The sequence below is a fragment of the Gracilinanus agilis genome, chromosome 4, assembly GCF_016433145.1.
Source record: "Gracilinanus agilis isolate LMUSP501 chromosome 4, AgileGrace, whole genome shotgun sequence".
NCBI lineage: Eukaryota > Metazoa > Chordata > Mammalia > Didelphimorphia > Didelphidae > Gracilinanus > Gracilinanus agilis.
Genome location: NC_058133.1, coordinates 313,365,065 through 313,388,603, shown reverse-complemented (window position 1 = coordinate 313,388,603; position 23,539 = coordinate 313,365,065). Strand labels below are relative to the sequence as shown.

The window sequence follows — 23,539 nt, the reverse complement described above, 5'->3', positions numbered from 1 at the left end:
GGAAGGGAGGGAGGAAGGAAGGGAGGAAGGAAGGAAGGAAGGAAGGAAGGAAGGAAGGAAGAAGCCCACTAGCCAAAAATCCTAAAGCTATTACTAACCTTTTATTTCTAAATCTTAATAAAAGGTAAATGTCCAAGAAAAGGGGCCCAAAATCTCACTATCTTACTAGACTTTTAGCAAAAAGTATGGATTTGGCTTTACTGAACAATGTTTCCAGACAAACTTTACTTGTTTCAAAATATGTTTTTTGCTATTATATATCCAAGCTGCCAGTCACTGGGGGAAGGGGGGGAGGTGGGAAGGAGAGGCAGGGGGAGAGAGGGGAAAAGGAGGAAGAGAAAGGAAGAGAGAGGAGAAGGAAAAGGGCAGGGGGAGAGAGAGAGAGGGAGAAGGAGAAGTAGGAGGGTGGGGAAGGGAGAAGACTGAAGGCTTAAAAACTTTGGACACTTTATTTTCTTAAGCAAACACCTTTCATTTCAGGCTCACCACCCCTAGTAGATTGTAATATATATAAATCAGAATCAGTAGTTAGCGTCTGTCATTACCCAATATGGTCACTGTTCTGTGAGGGAAGTACATCCTTGAGAAAACTTTCCTAAAGCAGAGTCACTCGGGACTTTTGACTAGTCATATACACATCTCACCTAAGTTTTCCCAGAAGTTTTCTCAACAGTTCCACAAATGGAAATAGAAAAGTCATGCCAACCTATATTTAACAGTAAATAATTTCTTTATAAAATTACCTATCTTTTTGTCCCTTGGGCAATCACTCCAATGTGAGAATGTCTATAACAGTAGATCCAATGAAGAGAGAAGTGGCAAAAGACATGCTATTTAAAACCCACTACTCTTCTAACAGGGGGCAGCTGGGTGGCTCAGTGGATTGAGAGCCAGGCCTAGAGACTGGAAGTCCTAGGTTCAAGTCCGGCCTCGGACACTTCCAGCTGTGTGACCTTGGGCAAGTCACTTGACCCCTACTGCCCACCCTTACCACTCCTGGGCCAAGGACGGTCCCTAGCCCGGATGAAAAAGGAGGAGGGTTGGGCGTGGGGCTAGCAACCCCACCCTGTAAAAACTACATCTGCTAAAGAAACTGCAACCTAAAGTAGGGGCAGCTGGGCTAGCTCAGTGGATTGAGAGCCAGGCCTAGAGACGAAAGGTCCTAGGTTCAAATCTGGGCTCAGACACTTCCCAGCTGGGTGACCCTGAGCGACTGTGTGACCCATTGCCTACTGGTTGTGGCCCTATGCTCCTAGAATGGAGTCCCAGGATAAAAAAAAAAAACAAAAAAACAAAAAAAAAACTCTTCTAACAAGGATGATAAAACCAGAGCACAAATTGAAATGGGTCAATTAACTAAAATCTATCTTTCCTGTTAAAAATTTTACCATTTCAGGTAGCTGGGTGGCTCAGTGGATTGAGAGCCAGGCCTAGAGATGGGAGGTCTTGGGTTCAACTCTGGCCTTGGACACTTCCTAAATATGTGACCTTGGGCAAGTCATTTAACCCCCATTGCATAGCCCTTACCACTCTTCTGCCTTAGAGCCAATACACAATATTGATTCTAAGATGGAAGGTAAGGGTTTAAAAGAATTTTTTTTTACCATGAAGCTGCCCAGCTTGAGGGAACTTCTAATTTTAATAAATTCTTCAGGAACAAGATTCATTACCTAACCATAAGGAGGCAGAGGGATAGAAGAATTAATAAATGCAGTGCAACCCTTTCAACTCTTGAAAAAGGCTAAAATATTGCATCCAGAGTTTTTTTTAATGAGAAATAGAATTAAGCTGTTATATGAGTGGGATTATTTATTTAATCAACATGAACACTCTGGAACAGAAATTAGTTTATACCAGTTATAAGTGGAAAGAAGTATGATGATGTAGAGGAAAAAAACCAGTCTGAAATCAGAAAACTCACCTCTGCTACACATGACTTGTGTGACACTAGATAAGTTCCATCACCTCTCTGAGCCTCTGTTTCCCCATTTATAAAATGAGGAGATTGACCTAGATGTTCTCTAAGGTCCCTTCCAATTCTAATCCCATGACCACAATAGATTAACCAGATGAACCTGGGAACCTTGCCACTGTTTGTTGCTTCAACAGGAGCATGTGTCCGAAATTCCACAGAACTAACTTATGAACTTCTAGAAGACAACCTGATTGGTAATATACACAGTCCCCAGCAAAAGCAGTGGCCTTTTTTAAACAACCAAAGCCTTGTCTAAAGAGAAAAAAAATATCTTAGGTCACTCCAAAGATGAATGAATTTCAATGAAAAAGGTTACTAAAGCCTTTGGTACCAACAACTTCCATAGTGTTTTCTTCCCAAAAAAAATTATATGTGTATATGTATGCACCTCTACACATAGAGGAATGGGGAAGTAAAAAAGATATTCTTCCCATTGAGAACCCTTCACACAAGCACATGCAAATCAGTGCTCAACAATACTACCCAATACTACTGTATTCTCTATTTTTTCTTTTTACTAACTCTATTTACTATTTCCATTCAGACCCTTTTAAGCTAATATGTGTACAAAGATGAAGTAAGACATTCTCATCACACTAAGTCCCTTCTCACTGAGGAAAAAGGGGTGAATACAGAGACAAGAACATCAGATGAACCCCAGTCTAATATTTAGGTCTCAAAACTTTCCCAGTATAGTTTTTTGTTGTTCAGTTATTTCAGTAATGGCCAATTCTTCATAACCTCATTTAAGGTTTTCTTAGCAAAGATACCACTGGAGTGGTTCCCCAGCTCATTTAACACATAAGGAAACTAAGACAAACTAAGTTAAGTAACTTGCCCAGGGTCACCCAGTTAATAAGTATCTGAAGCCAGATTTCAACTCATGAAGATGATGAGCATTCCTGATCAAAGCTCAGTGCTCTAACCACTGAACAACCTAGCTGCCCCTGGGGTACCTAACTGTCTTTATTCATTCTGATAAAATAAGCCAAAGCACTTCATTAACACAATATTCAAATATCTAGGATCCAAAAACCATCTAATGAGAGTTTTAGAAATCTCTATTAAAAATGGTGCTATGTTGACTTCTATCTCTCCCTATTTATCATCAAGTCCTGCTTAGGGTTCAGACAAACAAGATAAGCAGTAAGGTATGACTGAAAGAGACTCTGGGGCTTAGAGTCAGGGGAGATCTGGGTTTGAGCCTTACCCCTGATAAAGGGAGCAAGGTACAGTAGAGAGAATTGTAGCTAGAGCCAAAGAACTTGAGTCAGAATCCTGACTCTGCCCTGTAGTACCTAAATGATCTTGTCACTTATCCTCTATGGGCCTCAGTTTCCTCATTTGTACAATTAGGGAATTAGACTAGATCACCTCTATGCTCCCTTCCAGGTCTAATCTAGATTCCTATGACTCTCTCAGGGTTTCCCAAAGGAATTACACCAACCCCAGTGATATTCTTATCTAGTTTACTCATGACTGTTAGATGCAAAGATACCTTCCCTAGACTGGAACATCAAGAAAGAACACTACTTTTGCTTTCCTGAGTAGAGAAACAGGGCCCAAACAAGCCATTCTTCATTCTCCAGACTTAATCATCATGACTGAACTATCCCCACCTTCCATCCCTTGAATGAATTCTTCATGGAACCTCCATTTTGAGCAAGGGTCCATATCCACCTCTCCTCATTTTCTGGACTTTATAATCATGTCTCTGCTGACTACACCTTCTGCTTCTATGGCCCCCTTCCCTCACTGGAGAATATTTCCTAGAACTTCCATTTTGAGGAGGGCCTAGACCAGCCATCCCTCATTTTCTAGACTTTGCCACCATGCCCCTCCACAAGTACCTCCTCTCCCTCCCAGCTTCCCCTCTAATTTTCCCTCCTTTTGAGTTTTCCTTTAATGTACTGTCTTCCCACATTAAAATATATGCCCCTTGAAGGAAGAAACAGCCTTTCTTTTTTGTTTGTATTAATACCAACCACCAACCAAGATGCCAGTGATGAGTAGGTTTTCCAAGAGCCCAAGAAATAGCTGTGCTGTCCAGACCATGGACCTGACCTCCAGAGCCCAGCCATCACAACTATCATCCAGGAAACAATCCCTGAGATATGACCTGATTAGGCATTAAATGCTTAGTTCTGTGTATGCTAAATAAATGTTTATTGGCAAGCTGTTAACTTAACCAAAGTATTTAGGAGCCACTTGGGCCAATCTTCTGGATCAACTTCATATGTACAGTAGCAGGTTTTGGTTTAGGAGAAAAAGAAAGTGGGCATTACAAGCTTCCTTCCAATTTCCTTTACTTTAAAATTAATTAATTTTATCTAGGAAAGCTTCCTATAAGCATCAGCTAGATTTCCCTCTCTAAGTCTAATCCAAAAAGGATGCTGTTATATGATGATTTTCTCTTGAATGTTCTCTTCCTACATATGAAATGTCTTCCCTATTCCTTCTAACCAACATCTCTCAAGTGCACCATTTAAACAGAAGGAGATTCAGAAAGCTTTCCTTGTGAAATGAGAATAATAAAGCTTTCCTAAACCAAACCAGGCACCAATGATGCCTTCCTCCTCTAAACTTCTACAACTGTCTGTATCACTCAGTTGGCATTTTTCTCTTGGCTACTGTGTTCTCTGTGTACACGTTACCTCTTAAACTAGGCAAGTTGTCCTATCATCAATCAATTAATAAACATTTATTAAGAAGCTACTATTTACCAGGTATGATGCTAAGAGCTGGAGATCCAAAGAAGATTTTGTAAAAGACAGTTCCTGCTCTCAAGAAATTCAGTATCTAATTGAGGAGACATGCAAATAGCCACATGCAAAAATAAGGTATTTAGAGAATAAATTGGAAATCACACCAACCATCAACCAGATGCCAATGATGAGTAGAGAAGCCCAAGAATTCTAGGAATAGCAATGCTGCCTAAGCCATTGGTCTGACTTCTAGCTCAGCCTCCACAACTATCATCCAGAGATAACCAGATGGCCTAAAAACAGAAAAAAATCCTTGGCGTTGACAAAGAGTTCACTACCAGAAATGGATTTGTTTTTATCAATGGAAAAGCCACTAAAGAAGGTACATTAGCATCTTTTTTTGGATCATGGGATCTTTCCATGTATCCTTCAGTTGAAGCTTCCTAGAGACATTATCTCCCCTTATTAGAATTTGGCCAACTAACTATACTAGAGAAAATTGGGCAGTTAGGTAGCTCAGTGAGTAGACAGCTTGGCCTACAGACAAGAGATCCTGGGTTCAAATCTGGCCTCAGGTACTTTCTATTTCACTTAACCCCAATTGCTAAGCCCTTACGAAAGTACTGTGTTGGAAATGATAATCACTCTCCATTCTAAGACAGAAAAGAAAATCAAATGAGATTTCAAAATGAATTCTTTCAAATCTTTTCCATCAGACCTACATGAACTGATATACAGTAAAATAAGAAGAATCGAGAAAACAATAAGTATAGTGACTACAATGTAAACAGAAAAATAACATGAAAAAAAAAAGAAAAAGAAAATGAAATGAAATTGAATACAAGGAAACTTTGATGTTCAAGGTTGGCCCAAGAGAACTGAAAAAAATATCAACTCATAGGAAGTGATAATTACTTCATATTTTTCACTATTTTCCTTCACTTGTGCAGATTGTGAATGCTTCTGAATATAACTAAATGAATTTCACAAGTTACTGAATCTAAAAATCTTTACCTGAGAGCCAGCTTCCTAGCAATAACCTATCTGAACTTAGACTGATCCACAGGCAACAGATTTTCAGCCTTTTGCTGGACTGCATTCAAAAACATTTCAACTCCCCAAGTGACAAATGGTCAAAGGATATGAATAGGCAGTTTTCAAATTAAGAAATCAAAGCTATCAATAATCATATGAAAAAATATTCTAAATCCCTCTTGATTAGAGAAATGCAAATTAAAACAACTCTGAGGTACCATCTCACACCTATCAGATTGGCCAATATGACAGTAAAGGAAAGTGATCAATGTTGGAGGGGATGTGGCAAAAATTGGGACACTACTGCATTGCTGGTGGAGTTGTGAACTGAACCAACCATTCGGGGGGACAATTTGGAATAGTACCCAAAGGGCTATAAAAAAAAAGGTATGATCTTTGATCCAGCAATATCACTATAGATGAACAGGATGATTTTAGAAAGAGCTGGAAAGACCTTCATGGACTGATGCAGAGTGAAATAAGCAGAAACAGGAGAACATTGTATACAGCAACAGCAATATTGTGGAAAGATCAACTGTGAGAGACTTAGCTATTATCAGCAATACAGTGATCCAGGACAATTCTGAGGGACTTGTGACAAAGAATGTTATCCACCTCCAAAGAAGGAACTGTTGAACTTAGAATGCAGACGAAAGAATATGATTTTTTATTGTTTATTTGGGTTTCTATTTGGGGGGTTTGGTTTTATGAGATTACTCACAAAAATGAATGACATGGAAATATGTTTTGCATGATAATGTATGTATAACCCAGATCAAATCTCCTGCCAGCACCAGGAGGTGGAAGAGAAGGGAGGGGAGGGAGGGAGAGAAGTTCAAACATATAACTTAGGAAAACTTATGTGGAAAATTTGTTGTTACATGGGTAAAAATAAATAAACAAATTTTTTATTAAGATACATTTCAAATTTAATAGGACCTACAAGAGCTGGCATACTCTTCAAAAGTACAAGGACATCTCTATACAATGAGGAATAATCAGAGAAGGACTTTCATGGAGTGGGGATTGTTTGTTGTTTTTTTTTTTAAGTGAAAATATAACCCCTTGTCTTCTTTGTAGAGGAAGAACACACCAGAACAATCAACAGTTTTTGTATCCCAAATGAAAAATAATCATAGCTGCAAAACAGCCAGAGGAAGGTAAAAAGAAAAAGAAAAAGAAAAAGGCCTGCATAATTTCAGTTTAATAATTGTTGTTTCCTTCCAGAGTCTATAATGCCTGCTATTTCTTTGATTACACTGACCCCTGGAGGGCCCTTGAAAAACTAAAAAAAAAAAGAGAGAGAATTAAGATAATTTTCTCTTACAAATAGGGTTTTTTTATGTGTTTTCTTCAGATAAACTTAACTTTCTCCATAATTATAATAATAAAAATAAAAAGCTTCATAAAAAGATGAAGGGGCAGAAGAAGGTTTGAAACACATTAACATTTATGTGCTTTATAGAGCATTTTCTTAAAGAATAAAGACCACCAAACATCATAATACTTTAAGAGATTATAAAACTTTTTTTTTTCTGCCAAAGCAATCATGTCATACTTGACAAACCAAATGCATGCAAGGAGAGGTAATGCAACATAGAGGTTAGAGAGAAAGTCAGTCAGGAAAACCAGGGCATAAACCCTGTCTCTGGCACATACTAACTGCATGAAAATGGACAAATTACTTAACTTTTCAGTGCCTCAGGCAAAGAGGATGCCATTCCCAAAGACGATTATAAATCACAGAAGTCTTACCCATCTACATGAGTGGGAGGAAGGAGCTCCCTACACTGATGAAATCCTAGGTCCATACTTTTTTAAAAGTCACACAGTAATAAATGGGCAATCCTAGCCATTCTTCAAGTCCTGCCTCTTCTATGTATATATATTCTCTCTCTCCCTTCCTTTTTTTTTAAGTTCCTATTCTGAACTTCTATTTTTTAATAGAATTAAGAACAGAAAATTCTCAAGAATATGAGGGAAAGAATTTGCCTTACACTAAGTTTTTATATTATTTCCTTGAGAATTTCACTAAATAATGACTGAAAACCCCTGGGGAAAAAAAAGACATTTTATTCTTCTCTTGACTTATAATGCCCATTATGGTAGAACAGAAAAAGAATTAATTCAAACTCACAGGTGTTTGCCTAACATCAAAACCAATTCTGCCAATTATTATCATATAACTTTGAGTTAGTTACTTTACTTTTGTGGGTCTCAATTTTGTCATCTATAAAATGAGATAAAGTCTAAGGTCCCTTCCAATTATAAGTCTATGATTCAACTAGACAAATTGCAGGTATTCAATAAATTAATTGTTTATTAGCATTGCTACTTTGTGTTTACATAATTAGATGGGTTTTTCCTTAGAATCTCAAAGCAATGATAATAAAGGAAGAATGTAACTGAATTTGTAACTGAAATTTGTGTAGATTATAATTTTTTAAATCATGCTAAAGATGGGAGCAGCTGGGTGACTAAGTGGATAGACAGCCAGGCCTGGAGATGGGAGGTCCTGTGTTCAATCTGATCTCAGACTCTTTCTAGTTGTGTGACCCTGTTCAAGTCACTTCACCCCCACTGCCTAGCCCTTACTACTCTTTTGCCTTGGAACAAAAACACAGTATTAATTATAACACTGAAGGAAAGGATTTGTTTGTTTATTTTAATCATGATAAAAATGGATTTTGCAACAACCAAACACTTGACAAAAAGAGTTTCCCTGATCTAGTTACAATAAACAATCTTAACTATCAAGCATATCCACAGCCCCTTGCTCATTCTCTACTAATAATGAACCTTTGATCTTCAGTTTTCGTGACTCTCTCCCCAAATAACCCAATTATGTAGGCTAAATTCCCTCTAATTCTCAATCTACCCACCCATGCAAAAGAGAGAATAAAAGAACCTGAAAGAAAAAAAAAAGATAAGAGTATGCGCATCACACTATTCCCTCCTTCTCCCTTGTTTTCCCTCAAATATATTCTTTCTAGAGAACTTTCCAAACCAAAATATTCTTCCCTGAGTCCCATTCAACTATATTTGTTGTTTTCTACTATTAGAACATAAGCTTCATTAGGGCAGGGACTATCTTCAATTCTGGGTTACTATTTTGTATTTTCATTGGGCTCAACATATAGAAAATACTTATTAAATGCTTTTTAATTCATTCTTCAACCCAGCTGCTGAAATATCAGTAGTAGTCAAGGCTAACATAACCACTAGAATCATAAACAGCACTTTAAAATTTGAGGCCACATGATTACATCAGCACCAAGAAGGGGAAGTCAAGGGAGGGAAGGAAGGCAGGAGATAAATTCAATCATATAACTTGGGAAAATTTATGTGGAAATGTATTGCATGTAACTGGTGAATAAATAAATAAAAATATAAAAAAGAAAATAAAACCAAAGTAAAATTTGAGGCCATGCCATCTGACAGAAATTATCATATGCTTACAAAGAATACTTAACCCCTTGCTAACACCAGAAGTTTAAAGGGGATACAGCCAATTATTCAACCACTACCACTCTATTATATCATGGATGTTATTACTCTGGCACAATCCATCCCATGGTTTTCTCACATATGTCTTAATGATTTGTCACAAATCCTGCCAAGTTACAAGGATTTTCCCAATGTTTGGTTTTAAATTATAAGTTATAAAACCTTTGGTAAGTTGTGGTCTTTTAACACACATTCTCCCCAAAACAAGTTGACTCTTGAACTACTACAGCGAACCTTTCAAGAAAAAAAGTCTCCATAGTGTATCATACCATAGCTAGATCCCCATTAGTATAAACAACAAATCCATTAAGAGGTCACAGCATATTTCCACTGGGATAGAACCAATTACAAAGCTTTATATAATTAAAACTTCAAATAGTGTGAATTCAAATATATGTAACCACTCGACCAGATTTATCATTCTCACTCATTTGAATGCAAGTATAAATGATTCTGCCCATTATTACTTCATAATATTATGAAAATATAAACATCTTATATTACTAGCTATGAAAACCATGCCATCTAAGAGTTGTGGTTAATATGTACTGAATTAGGAATGACGAGATTTTTTTAAGTTATAATGATCAAATATTATAAAATCTCCATTATACCTAAGACAATATTTTATATTGGCCAGGTACCATGCCTTATTCCATTAAGATTAATGACTGACATATAAAAGGAGCTTGAGATTATACAAAGTACTTTAAAACTATAAACACTTTTGAGTCTCATAACAACTCTGTGAATAAGCAAAAGTATTATTAAACCCATCTTACAGATGAGGAAATTAAGGTTAAGAGAAGCATGTATCTAATAAATATGTGGGATGGAATTCAAACTCAGTTCTCCTTACTTTCCAATGCTCTAAGGATATTTCAAATAGACTAAGTTTCTGTGCATTGTTATTAGACATATTACTTCCTCTTCACATTTAGAAGAGGGTAGTCAGTCTGGAAGATCAAAAAATTATTTCCCACCACTATCCCTACTGAAAAGAACAAAATAGAAGAACCAATTTCAAAACTGTTCAAAACTCAGAACCTCTATTCTGACACGTCTTTCACATAATCTTTTAAAAAGATCTAGTTACATTCCTTAATTGTGGAATCACAATTATAAACACTAGAAGCACTTTAAAAATTGCCTTTTTATTTTTACTTTTTTTTTAAAAAAACTCTTACCTTCTGTCTTGGAATCAATACTGTGTACTGGTTCCAAGGCAAAAGAGTGGTAAGGGCTAAGCAATGGGAGTCAAGCAACTTACCCAGGGTCACACAGGTAGGTAGTGTCTGAGGCCAAATTTGAACCCAGGACCTCCCATCTCTGAGCCTGGCTCTCAATCCACTGAACCACCTAGCTGCCCCTCCTACCTTTTTAAATCCAAAGTATCCTTTCAATTATCAGCTGTAATCATTTATCTGAACAGTCCTAGTTTATCACAATGATCTGTACCAATAGGGGGCAATGTACCTGAATTTTATTTAATTTTAGATTTTATAATGTCTTCCATTTCTAGTCAAAGTTACATAATATAATGATATATTTTATATAATCTTAAGACAGTTGTCCTCAATAAATAGTATTTTAAATGAAGTCTGTAATCACTCCTTCCAAAAGAAATATTAAAAGAACATGAATTGCTCATTTGTTAATTTGTATTTCTCCATTTGGACAATGAGAAGACATAGTGGATAGAGAACTGGGCTTGAAATCAAGAAGACTCATATTCATGAGTCCAAGTCTGGCCTTAGACAGTTACTAGCAATGTGATCCTGGGCAAGTCACTTAACTCTGCTTCTCTCAATTCCTCATCTGTAAAATAAGCTGCAGAAGACCATTCAAGCATCTTTGTCAACAAAACTCCAAAAAAAGGGTCAAAAAGTTGGACACAACTGAAATGAATGAACAACAATTTCCCTGCTCATAGACTGTGTGTGTTTATATATGTTTGTGTGTGTCCCTCTCTACAGAGGACAGAAATCATATAAATGAAATAATTTCCTGATGATTCTGAACATTTTTAGAAGTTTTGTTTTGTTTTGTTTTCAGAAGCTGACTGCTAATTTCTTCAGAGAAAGAACATTATGGACTGTTGTCATTTCTCCAAACAGCCACATGGTGTAGTAGCAACAATACCAGACTTAGAATCTGGAGAAAATGGTTTAGGTTCTCCTCAGACAATGACTAGATATGGCACCTGAGCAGTTCACATAACCTTTTCCATTAGCCATTTCCTAATATGTAAAATGGATATAATAAAATCTGTGGCACTTACATGACAACTGGAATAAATGAGATGGCATATGGCCTTGTAAACTTTAAAAAGCTATATAAATGTTTATTATTAATCTGCTTAAACTAAACTGTAAAAATGTAATAAAAATGAGCGAACATAATCAAAGTTAGCTTAAAACTACTTTAATGAAATACTGTGCAAATCTAATCCTCTTTGCTAAAACCAAAAAGGTTTTTTTTTCATTTATTTTGCATTCTTCTTTACATTAAGATCCTCACACTCTGAATAGCAGCTCAGTACATGAACCTTTCATTGACTGATATTTTGATTCTCTAATAGACATTAGCACTGATACTCTCTTGGTTTGAAGCTTTTTCCCCCAACTAAAGAAAACTAAAGAGATTCCAATTAATTCCTACCTGCTTGTGATGCATAACTTTTGCCTTGCCTTACTCCATTCAAATACAAGAACTAAAGAAAACTACAAGTAAAGGAGCTATTACATTAAATATGTGTCAAATTGAATTACAAGAAATGTCACAGAAGCAAATAAAAGAGGGCTGTTGGTGAGATGTTATATACTTTACTGAAAAGGAACAGAATAAAAGGGCCAGTGTAATAACACCACATATTAAGAAGATAAACACAAGTGAAGAAATTCTTGACCTGAAGAGAGAAGCATACATGATCAAAAAACATTTCAGTGATGATATATGAAACAGAAGCAATCAATTAACAGGCATTTATTAAATTATTACTATATGCCAGGCACTGTTCTGAGGATATAAAGAGAGAAAGAAACATAGTCTCTGGCTTCAAGAAGTTCACATCCTAACCAGGGAGAAAGCATGCAACAACTAGGTACATGTATACAAAGAATCAATGAAGGCAATCTCAAAGGGAAAGTACTAGCAATGAGGAGGACCAGAGAAGGTCTCCTACAGGAAGGTATGATTTGAGCTGAGGTCTTGAAGGAAAGCAAGGAAGAAGTGAGGAGATAGAAGGAATTAAACTGGGGGAAATAGCAAGAAGGCTAGTGTTGCTAGATCATATAGAATATATGGAGGGAAGGAAGGTGTAAGTAGACTTGAAATAAAAAAGGTAAACTAAGGAAGAAGCCTGACCCAAATTTGTTAGGCAACTTCCATGCTTTGATTAATAGATCGAAATGCTCAGAAGCTTGAACTTTTGTTTCTTCGGTTATTTCATCTTTCATCCACCACACTGCCTATTATAGAGAAAAGTTAAATCATAAAAGGAATGGGGTCCCTGCTTATGGTAGCAGGGACAATATTAAAAGCTAATAGAAGGAATGAACTACACAATCTTTACTTTATCTCTCTTTTATCTAACAAGGAGAATGATCTTTGGGCAAGAAAGGATAAAAACAAAAATGATTAATAGGTCGAAACCTAAGAAAAGTGAAGAGAGATAAGAATACATAATTGCCTTCAATAAATTCATGTCACAAAAGTCAGATGATCTGTCTCCCAGAGAACTGAAAGAATTGTCAAATGTCTTAAGGGATCTAGTATAAATAATCTTTGGAAAATTATGGAGACTAAAAATAATGTTAAAGAGCTGCATAGATAAGCATCATCTCAATTTCTTCAAAAAGGGACAGAAATTGAGTCTTAGACATAAGAGTCTTCAAATTTAAAACCATTAAGCTTAGCTGGTGGAATTCTGGAATATATTTTTAAAGGGAGGGTTTTCTGATCATTTAGAAAAGGAAGCAGTAGTCACTAAGAGGGAAGATAGCTGCTGCAGTGGATAGAGCATCAGACCTGGCATCAGGAAGGCTTCCACAACATCCCTTACATCTGCCCACTTCTTTCCATTCACATAGTCACTACCCTTGTTTGAGTTTTCCTCTTCTTTCATCTGGCTATTGCAGCAGACATTTAATTGGTCTCCCTGCTTCCACACTCTTCTCCCTCTAATTTATCTTCTACCTGGCCACCAAAGTGGTTTTCCTAAAGAATAGGACTCCTGAGTAAGTCACTGAAGCCTCTTTGCCTCAGTTTCCGAATTCGTAATATCAGCCAGAAAAGGAAATGATAAACCAAACCACTTTAGTATCTTTGCCAAGAAAACCCCAAATGAGGTACAATGATTTGGACAAAACTGAAAAACAACCAAACAACAATAACAAAAATCACAAAGAGCAAGTCATATGGAAGCAGCTAGGTGGCTCGGTGGATTGAGAGCCAGGTCTGGGTTCAAATCTGGCCTCAGATACCTCCTAGCTGAATGACCCTGGGTTATTCACTTAACCCCTTACTGTTCTTCAACTTTGAAACCAACACACAGTATTGATTCTAAAACAGAAGGTAAGAGTTTTTATTTTTATTTTTTAAAGAGTAAGTCATGCCAAATCTCCCACTGTTCTTTGTTCACAGTACAGACTGATAGATCAAAGATTGCCACGAACAAAATATATTTAAATTTTAGCAAACGTATGAAAAGTCTTCCATGTTATCCTTTTAGAAATGAAGAATTGGGGGCAACTAGGTAGTTCAGTAGATAGAATACCCAGCCGAGAATGGGAGAACCTGGGTTTAAATCTGGCCTCAGGCATTTCCTAGATGTGTGACCCTGGGCAAGCCATTAAACTCCAGTTGCCTAATTCGTACCATTCTTCTGCCTTGGAACTAATATTTAGTATTAATTGTAAGACAGAAAGTAATGGTTTTAAAAAAGAAAGAAAGAAATGAAAGGCTAGAAAATAATATGACTCAGTAGCTTCAGAACTAATTTCATGACTAGGCTCCAAGATTGGTCAATCTAAAGAGGCAATCTTCCTTGATTTGAGTGCTCCAGTCTCTCCTTGGCCCTGTCCTGTCCAACATTTTTAATCGATAACTCCAATGCAGGCATTGATGGAATACTTATCAAATTTACACAAAAACTGTGAAGAATAACTAATATGGCAAATGGAGGTCAGAATTGATAGCCAACAGGCTAGAATTCTACAGCCAGGTGGTGCAGTGGATAGAGAGCTGGGCATGAAGTCAGAAAGATTTGAGTTCAAATCTAGGCTCAGACACTTAGCAGCTGTGGGATCCTAGGCGAGTCACTTAACCCTGTTTGCCTCAGTCCCCTCATCTGTAAAATTGCCTAAGTGAAGGAAATGGCAAATCACTCCAGTATCTTTGCCAAGAAAACCCCAAATAGGATTACCTCAAACTGAAATGACTGAACAAAGAATTCAACAATCTGGCATGACAGCCAAGGAAGTGGCTTACAAGAAAGCAAATTACATGGGAAAAGAGAGGCATAATATACAGAAGAGAATAAGAATTCCCTGATCCTCTGCTCTGTCCGGACCACCACTAGAATATTGTATTAAGCTCTAGATTCCCTATTTCTGACAGGCCATCGACAAACAGAAGCCAGCTCAGAAAGGAGCAGCCAGATGCTGAGAGAGCTACAGACAGTGCCATATGAAGACTGAGAAGGAAGTAGGAGCATTTCAGGTATGGAAGTGAACACTAAGAAAGACATGACACCTTCAAGCAACCTAAGGGCTCGCATATGAAAAAGGAATTGGGTTCATTCTGCCCACGCACAGAGATAAGAGCAATGGGTAGATGCTGAAGAGAGACAGATTTTAGCTTGGAATGAGGAAAAACTTTAGAACAGCTAAATCTGTCCAGAACTGAAATAGGCTCTCAGGAGGTGGCAGTTTCCCAGTCACAGGTGGTCTTCAAGCGAAGGCTAAACTCCCACTTCCCAGGGATAGTATACAAGGGATTCCAACTCAGGTTATGGATGGACCCTAAAAATGAGAAGGCAATATAGCAAGAGTGAAAGAGTAAACATAGTGAGGGAAGGGAATAAGCCTGTATCAAACACCTACTAGGTGCCAGGCACTGTGTTAAGAACTTTACAAATACTACCTAATTTAATCCTCACAATAATAATACTTATTATATTATATTACTATAATTAAGTAACATATAATAAATTATAATATTATGTCATAATATAATAAAATAATAACATATGCCATTATTATCCCCAATTTACAGATGATGAAACTAAAGAGGTTAAGTGACTTGCCCAGAGTGGCTAGGAAAGCCCAGCTACTAAGTGCCTGAGGCCAAAATTGAGCTCTGGTCTTCCTGACTCCATGCCCAGCACTTTACCCAGGACTCCACTAACCAAATGCCTCGAGGCTGAAAAGTCACAGCAATCCTGGATTTAGACTTGGAGGAGACCTTAGAGGTCATTTAGCCCAACTCTCTCATTTTACAATTGAAGACACTAGTGTCTAAGAGTGGCAAAATGCCTTATCCAATATATTTTAGTTGTCTTTCAATCATCTCAGTCATGTCTGACTCCGTGCCTCCATTTGCTTGGCAAATAGAATGGTTTGCATTTCCTTCTCAAGCTCATTTCAGTTTCTCAGGAAACTGAAATAAACAGGGTTATGTGACTTGTCCAGGTTAAAGGATATGAACAGACAATTCTCAGATGAAGAAATTACAACTATATTTAGTCATATAAAAAAAATGCTCCAAATCCCTACTAATTAGAGAAACACATTAAAACAACTTCGAGGTATCAACTCACAGCTATCAAACTGGCTAATATGACAAAAAAAGGAAAATAGGCGTGAGAGGTAATGTGGAAAAATTGGGATAGTAATACACTGTTGATGGAGCTTTGAACTGATACAACTGTTCTGGACAGCAATTTGGAACCATATCCAAAGGGCCATAAAACTGAGCACACCCAGAAATATCACTACTAGGTCTGTATCCCAAAGAGATCAAAGATAGAGGGAAAGGGCCTACTAGTACAAAAATATTTATAGCAGCTCTTTTTTTTGGTGGCAAAGAACTGTAAATTGAAGGGATATCCATCAGTTGGAAAAATGGCTGAGCAAGTCGTGGTATATGGAACACTACCATGCCATAAGAAGTGGCAAACAAGACAATCAGGAAAAAAAAAACCCAGGCCTAGAGACAGTATGTCCTGGGTTCAAATCTGACCTCAGACACTTCCTAGCTAGTGTGACCCTGGGCAAGTCACTTAACCCCATTGCCAAGCCCTTACCACTCTTCTGCCTTAGAACCAATACACAGTATTAATTCCACGATGGTAAGTAAGGTTTTTTTTTTTTAATTAATGAATAAAAGGGAAAAAAACCTGGAAGGACTAATATAAAGTGATGCAAAGTGAGCAGAAGCGGGAGAACACTGTGCATAAAACCATCAAGAATGTATGACGATCAACTGCAAATGATTTAACTATTAATGCAAGGATCTAAGACTTTTCCAAGAGACTCATGATGAAAAAGGCTTTCCACCCCACAGAAGTAACTGATGAGTCTGAATGCAGATTGGAGCAGACCATTTTTCACTTTATTCCCTTCATGAGGTTTTTTTGTTTGTTTAATAAGAGCTATGTGTCTTCTTTCATAACATTCATAACATTTGTCATTTCATGACAAATATGGAAATAAATATTGCATGATAGCACAGGTATGACCTATATCATATTACCTGCCATCTCAAACAGGTGGTAGAGAAGGGAATTGGGGAGAGAATATGGGGGTAAAATGTCAGAAAAATATTATTAAAAATTGCATTTACATGTAATTGGAAAAAAACAAAATTTTTTAAAAATCAAGGGAAAAAAGCTCCTGGTCATACAGTTAGCAAGTTGGCTATGGTCTGGTTTGAACTCAGGCCTTCTTGTTTCAAGGCCCCACACTCTATTCACTGTACCACTTGGCTACCCAAGATTACACTGGTAGGAAGTAGAAGAGCTGAGATTTTAACTCTATTTTAATTCTCTGATTCCAAATGAAGTACTCTTCCCATTATTCCAAGGACCTAGATTTGAATCCTGACTTTGATACTAACTACCAAAAAACCTTGGACAAGACATATCATCTCTCCAAGTTTTAGTTTTCTCATCTAAAAAAATAAGGAAATTGAAATAAAGGTCCCTTCCAAGTCTAAATCCAATGAGCTTAAATTAAATTAAATCTGTGTGAGTTTAGGAGTGGTTAACTTGGGTAAATGAGGTTTATGTTTTTATCTCACTCAGTACCTACTATATACTACCCCACAGCTCACAATAAATGGTTAATTAATGCAATTAATGTTGGTGAAATTGAATTGCTGAATATTGCTTGTTAGACAATGTTTTAAAGAGTTAACATAGCTGTATTAGTACAAGACTGGTATCAACCAGACATTTATCAGTAAAAACAAATCCTATAAGATCCCAAACTTCTCATACTATAGCTGTAGTCTTAATTGCTTAATTATTATATGTTTAATAAAGCATATAAGAAGTTGATATTTATATAGTCCTCACTTTACATTAATCTCAGATTTACTGTAAAAAGTAAAAAAATATAAAAGGAATTATAATGACAACTTAGCCAGATTTATGAAATGTAATCAGTTAAAAGTGAAACATCTGGTACAGGTAGGTGGCTCAATGGATTAAGAGCCAGGTTAGGGGATGAAAGGTTCTGGGTTCAAAAGTGACCTCTTCCTAGCAGTGTGACCCTGAGCAAGTTACTTAACCCTAACTGCCTAGCCCTTACTACTATTCTGCCTTGGGACTAATACTCAGGGTTGATTCTAAGATGGAAGGTAAGAGGTGTTTTGTTTTGTTTTGTTTTGTTTTTAAGTGAAACACCTCAAATTTTCTAGCTCTTTTAAACTTCATTAGTCTTTGTTTCTGTTCCTTCTCATAAATGAAAAAAATCATCATCACACGGATGATTGTGGATAGATTTTTTCCCCTCCAAATACACTGAAATCCTTAGACATGTTTCTGAAAAAGATCAAAATTGTACTTACATTCACTCTTGCTTGAATAGACCAATCACCAACTATTGGATTTGAAGATAGCCGAAATGTTTTGGAAATAACTCCAAGGTCACCTTGCTCATCCGACCACTGTTGAATCAAATTTGATTTGGGGTCCTATAATTTAAAAAATTGACATGTCAATTCTTTTGAATTATTTAACACAGCCACTTCTGGGAAGAAGGAAAGAAGCTATAATTATACCTCCTTTTGTAAATGGGGAGGGACCAAGCATTTATTAAGTGCCTATTACTGCAAAGTACTCTGCTTAGCACTTTACTAATATTCTCATTTGGTCTTCACAATAATTCTGGGAGGATAAGTCCTAGTATTATCCTCATTTTACAGGAAGAAGTTAAGTGACTCTCCTGAGGTCACATAGTTAGACTGAGACTAGATTTGAACTCAGGTCTTCCTGACTCCATGCCCAGTACTCTATCCATTATGGCACCTATCTATTTAGAGATGATTAATGACATTCCAAAGCACAGTCAGAACTTCCCCTTAGAGTAGATTACCAGCAAACTTCCATAAAATTAGGGGAAGGTAAGTAGCTTGTTGGATAGAGTTTCACTGAAAATAGGAAGTTCTGAGTTCAAATCTAGCTTCAGATATTTCCTAATTGTGTGACCCTAAGCAAGTCACTTAACCCCCATTGTCTAGCCATTACCATTTTCTGCCTTGGAACCAATACACATTATTAATTCTGAGACAGAAGATAAGGGTTTAAGAGAGAGGAAAAAAACTTCATAGAATGGCAGAAAATCACTCATCATATTTTGAAAGAAAACCTCTCTCCTTTTGCCCTCCTGTCTCACCTCCAGCTGTATCTAGACAACTGCATCTCATTTCTCCATCACCTCTCGATTTGTAGCTTTTTGCTACCTCTTTGTCTCCTCTTTCCTTCAATATTCTTAAGCTGTGTACTACAGAATCACATACCAAGATGGGCATATTTATATATATGTATATATTATGTATAATATATACATATTTATATATAAGCATTCTTATAAGAAATGCTTCTATGTCCCCTACTCTGCTCTGGCTGCAAAACTCAATATGGAAATACTGATAATTATATCAAATTTCCATTACAAACAATGTAATATTTGTCGCCACAATAAAATGTCGCCACAAATTCACAGAGCAGCTGACTCTGAAACAACAACAGAAACAGCAAGTTATAGTCCAGAAGACCTACATTTGTCTTCCATGTCGTATTAATCATCAGAAGTATTACATAAGGTCAGCAGATGTCTCTCTCTCTCTCTCATAAAAGGAAACTGAAAGATGCCACAGGAAATTGCAGCAAAAGCTGGGACAGATCACAAGACTCCAGCCTCACAATCAAGACCCTTCAAAATCAACAAAGGTGCCTCCTCTACTGATCTTTCTATGGTCTTTCTATGACCAACAGAGGCTACACTGAGAAAATCTGGACTAGACAGCTTATAAGATCCCTTCCAGCTCTAAGATTCCATGAGTATCACCCTTAGCAAGAAGCCCTTCTTTGGCCCTTCTTTAATATATGTTAGTATTTTCCCTATATCAATGTCTACTTCTTGTTTGGGGCATCTAGGTGGCACAGTGGTTACAGTGCTAGGCATGGAGTCAAGAAGATCTGAGCTCAAATCTAGTCTCAGACACTTACTAGATGAGTGGCCCTGGGCAAGTCACTTCACCTTTTTTGCCTCTGTTTTCTCATTAAAAAAAAAAAAAAGATGAGCTAGAAAAGGAAATGACAAACCATTCTAGTATCTTTAAAACCCAACAGAGTCACAAAGAATCAAATACAACTGAAAAACACATCTCATTTGTGCAGTTGTCTGCACATTGTCTTCCTCCTTAGACTCTTAAATTCCTTAAGGATGGAAACTACTTTTGCCTTTTTTTTTAATGTCTCTAGTACTTAGCCCAGAGCGTGGCACATAGTGGGTGATTCATAATTTGTTGACAAGATGACTTGACTTGATTCTACGTATAGCAAATGGAATAAAAATGAAATAAGACCCAAAGCATCCAATTGTTAAAAATAAGGAACCCCCGGGGGGAGGGAGGGCAGCTGGGTAGCTCAGTGGATTGAGAGCCAGGCCTAGAGAGGAGAGGAGAAGTCCTAGATTCAAATCTGGCCTCAGACACTTCCTAGCTGTGTGATCCTGGGCAAGTCACTTGACCCCCATTGCCTACCCTTACCACTCTTCTGCCTTGGAGCCAATACACAGTATTGACTCCAAGACGGAAGGTAAGGGTTTAAAAAAAATTTTTTTTATAATTAAAATAATTTTTAAAAACTAATAAAAATAAATACAAAATAAAAAATAAGGAACCCCAATTCTATAGTGCTTTCAAGCTTATAAAGTCTTCTTCTCTTAAGAACTTAAGAGATAGAGATAAGTCAACTGAGGTTTGGAAAGTTAATTGACTTTTCAAGGCTAAGTATAAGAACTGAGCCTTGCTGCAGTTCTGAACCCAAATCCAGTATTTTTTCCCCTTTTCCTATTTGTTAATAGAGATTCCCTTCAAATGAAAAATCAAAGGCTGGAATTTACTGTGATATTTCCAACTGGTGCTTACCTTAATTAGGATGTCTACAGCAGATTTATATGGCTTGAGGTCAGAGAAGAGACTAACAATACGAAATTTCACCTCTTGGTTTGGTTTGTAGAGGAACTTGTCAGTTTGAATGAAGACAGTTAATCTCTTGGTCTCAAAAACCAAATGGGTTTTATCAGAAAACAAAGTTCGACCCTGAGCATTTCCAGTGATACGTAATTCATATAATTCATTTGCACTATTCAAGGGTAGCTGAAAAAAAAAAAAGGCAGGTCAATGTTACAAGATCAGACTTTAAATTCAGAGGTGCTTTTAATCATATACTAGAACAGAAACTTAACTACATACTTCGGTCCAACAATAAGATATATCTCTAAAATGAAATTACCTTAAAAAGAAAAAACAAACAAATTGTATGAAATAAATATATAGTTTCCTATGCAATCCCATTTTCCATACTTTGTAGAATGGAAATATTCATTTGTTGATGATTTTTTCATCATAATAAAAAATTATGATTTTTAAAATAAATGGAAAAGATACATGTGTATTGTGTGTGTATGTATACATATATGTATACAGAAAGACAATGACAATTATATGGGCTCATTTTATATAAACCAAATTTGGGGAAGAAGTACAGTTTATGTTTGGACCTATAACGTAGAGGCTAATGGAGGTAATTCCAAGCTTTGAAAAGCTTGTTCATCCAAGATAACTCAAAATTCCTAATGGTAATTATTTTCACTCTGAATCTTCCTCTTTTGTAGTCATCTCACTCTTCAAATCATGGAACTCCTAGACAAATGCATGGAGAATGATCTTCATCATTTTCAATTCCAATAGTTAATTTATCCTTACCAAAAACCGATGATATTTAGGGTTCCTCTCGATTCCCCCTCCCATACATTTTCCTGTATGAAGAGTTCAACTTAGTGGCAGTTGGCCTTGCAGGAGTTTTGATCTTATGCCCATAGAAGAACCTATCTTTCAACTTCTCTTTTTCCCCCTCTCTAATGCACAGCATTTTTCACACAAAAGATAGACTCTGTGGGGCAGCTGGGTGGCTCAGTGGATTGAGAGCCAGACCTAGAGATGGGTTCAAATCTGGCCTCAGACACTTCACAGCTATGTGACTCTGGGCAAGTCACTTAACCTCCATTGCCTAGCCCTTTCCACTCTTCTGCCTTAGAATCAATACACAGTATTGATTGATTCTAAGATGGAAGGTAAGGATTTAAAAAAAAAAAGTTTCAAGTACGTAATAAAGAACCCCAAATAGCTCCCAGGCCACTTGCTACCAATCCCTGACCAAGCCCCAGGAAAGTCTGACTAACTCTTTCTGTAACCTTCCTAACCTGATCTACCCACCCAGATCTTTACACAAACCTCTTATTCTTACATAGTATTGACTCTAAGATGGAAGGGTTTTAAAAAAGGGATGGGGGAAGGTCATTTACAGATGAAAAAACTGAGGCAAATAGGGGTAAGTGACTTGCCCAAGATCACAGCTAGTATCTGAGGCTTTGAACTCAGGTCCTCCTGACTCCAGATCTGGTCCTTTATCCACTGTGCCACCTAACTTCCCTGAGAAGTTAAGTAGAATTAATTAAAATATAAAAGCAATTAAAAATATAGGCTTCTTTCTTTTAACCAAAATATATAAAATATTTTCCTAGAAACCTTAAGTTTAATTTCCTAACTATAACCCTGAGCCAAACTTACTTGCTAAATGCACATGCATTTAAAAAATTTTTATATTAAAAATCAATGCAGGATTACTATGGAAATAAAAATGAAATAAGTTGTCATACTTAAGATTTGAAAGTTTTTCTTAATTTGGCCAACTTTCTTTCTAGATGTCTTTGCCAAATATAAACCTTGGTTCTGATAGAAATGATAACACAGCCTCTTCACTTGTCAGGCACCCATCCTTCCAGATTGTTTTTCCTTGCTTCTCACTCCCACTACAATTTTAGGGCCCCTTATCAATATGTCCTGAACACAAGAAGCCCCTAATTCTTGTGACTAACAAAATGTAGTCACTTAAGAATAGATTTTGTTTTACATGGAGTGGGAATAGTTGGAGCAGGGCAAGTTTAAAGATGTACTAGGGACCAGTGGCATCTAGGTGGCTTAGTGGATAGAGAACCAAGCCTGGAGATGAGAGGTCCTGGGATCAAATCTAGCCTCAGACACTTCCTCAGAAATATGTGATCCTGCCCAAGTCACTTAACCCCATTTGTCTAGCCCTTACCACTCTTCTGCCTTGGAACTGATACCCAATACTGCTTCTAAGAAGGTAAGAGGTTTTGGTTTTTTTTAATGTATTAAGAACCAAATAGCATTTCTGAGAAAGTTTTAGTTATTTCCAATATTTCTGAGAAAATGATGGCATCTCAGACTCTTAACTAGAGAGATGACCATGGTCAAGTCATTTAATCCCTATGATCTTCTCTAAGATCTAAGTTTCCTAAAAATTGAAAAGAATGAACAGGTCTACAACAATTAACTTAAAGGGTTTTGATATATTGGCATGACTATTGATTACTGGTTTGAGGATAAAAATAAAGTTGACAGTTGCTGTTTTAAAAGAGCTCATAATCTAATGGGAGATGTGTATGTGTGTGTGTGTGTGAGAGAGAGAGAGAGAGAGAGAGAGAGAGAGAGAGAGAGAGAG

General features: G+C 36.9%; 1 protein-coding gene across 1 annotated transcript in view; it reads right to left on the bottom strand.

The window, feature by feature from the left end:
• CD109 (CD109 molecule) overlaps nucleotides 1–23,539 on the bottom strand; it is a 167,461-nt gene that overhangs the window by 98,217 nt on the left and 45,705 nt on the right. The window contains exons 4-5 of the mRNA XM_044673921.1: nucleotides 20,881–21,111; nucleotides 18,295–18,420 (exon numbers count right to left, since the gene is read on the bottom strand). Coding sequence (XP_044529856.1) covers nucleotides 18,295–18,420; nucleotides 20,881–21,111 — 357 coding nt within the window. The remainder of the gene's footprint in view (nucleotides 1–18,294; nucleotides 18,421–20,880; nucleotides 21,112–23,539) is intronic.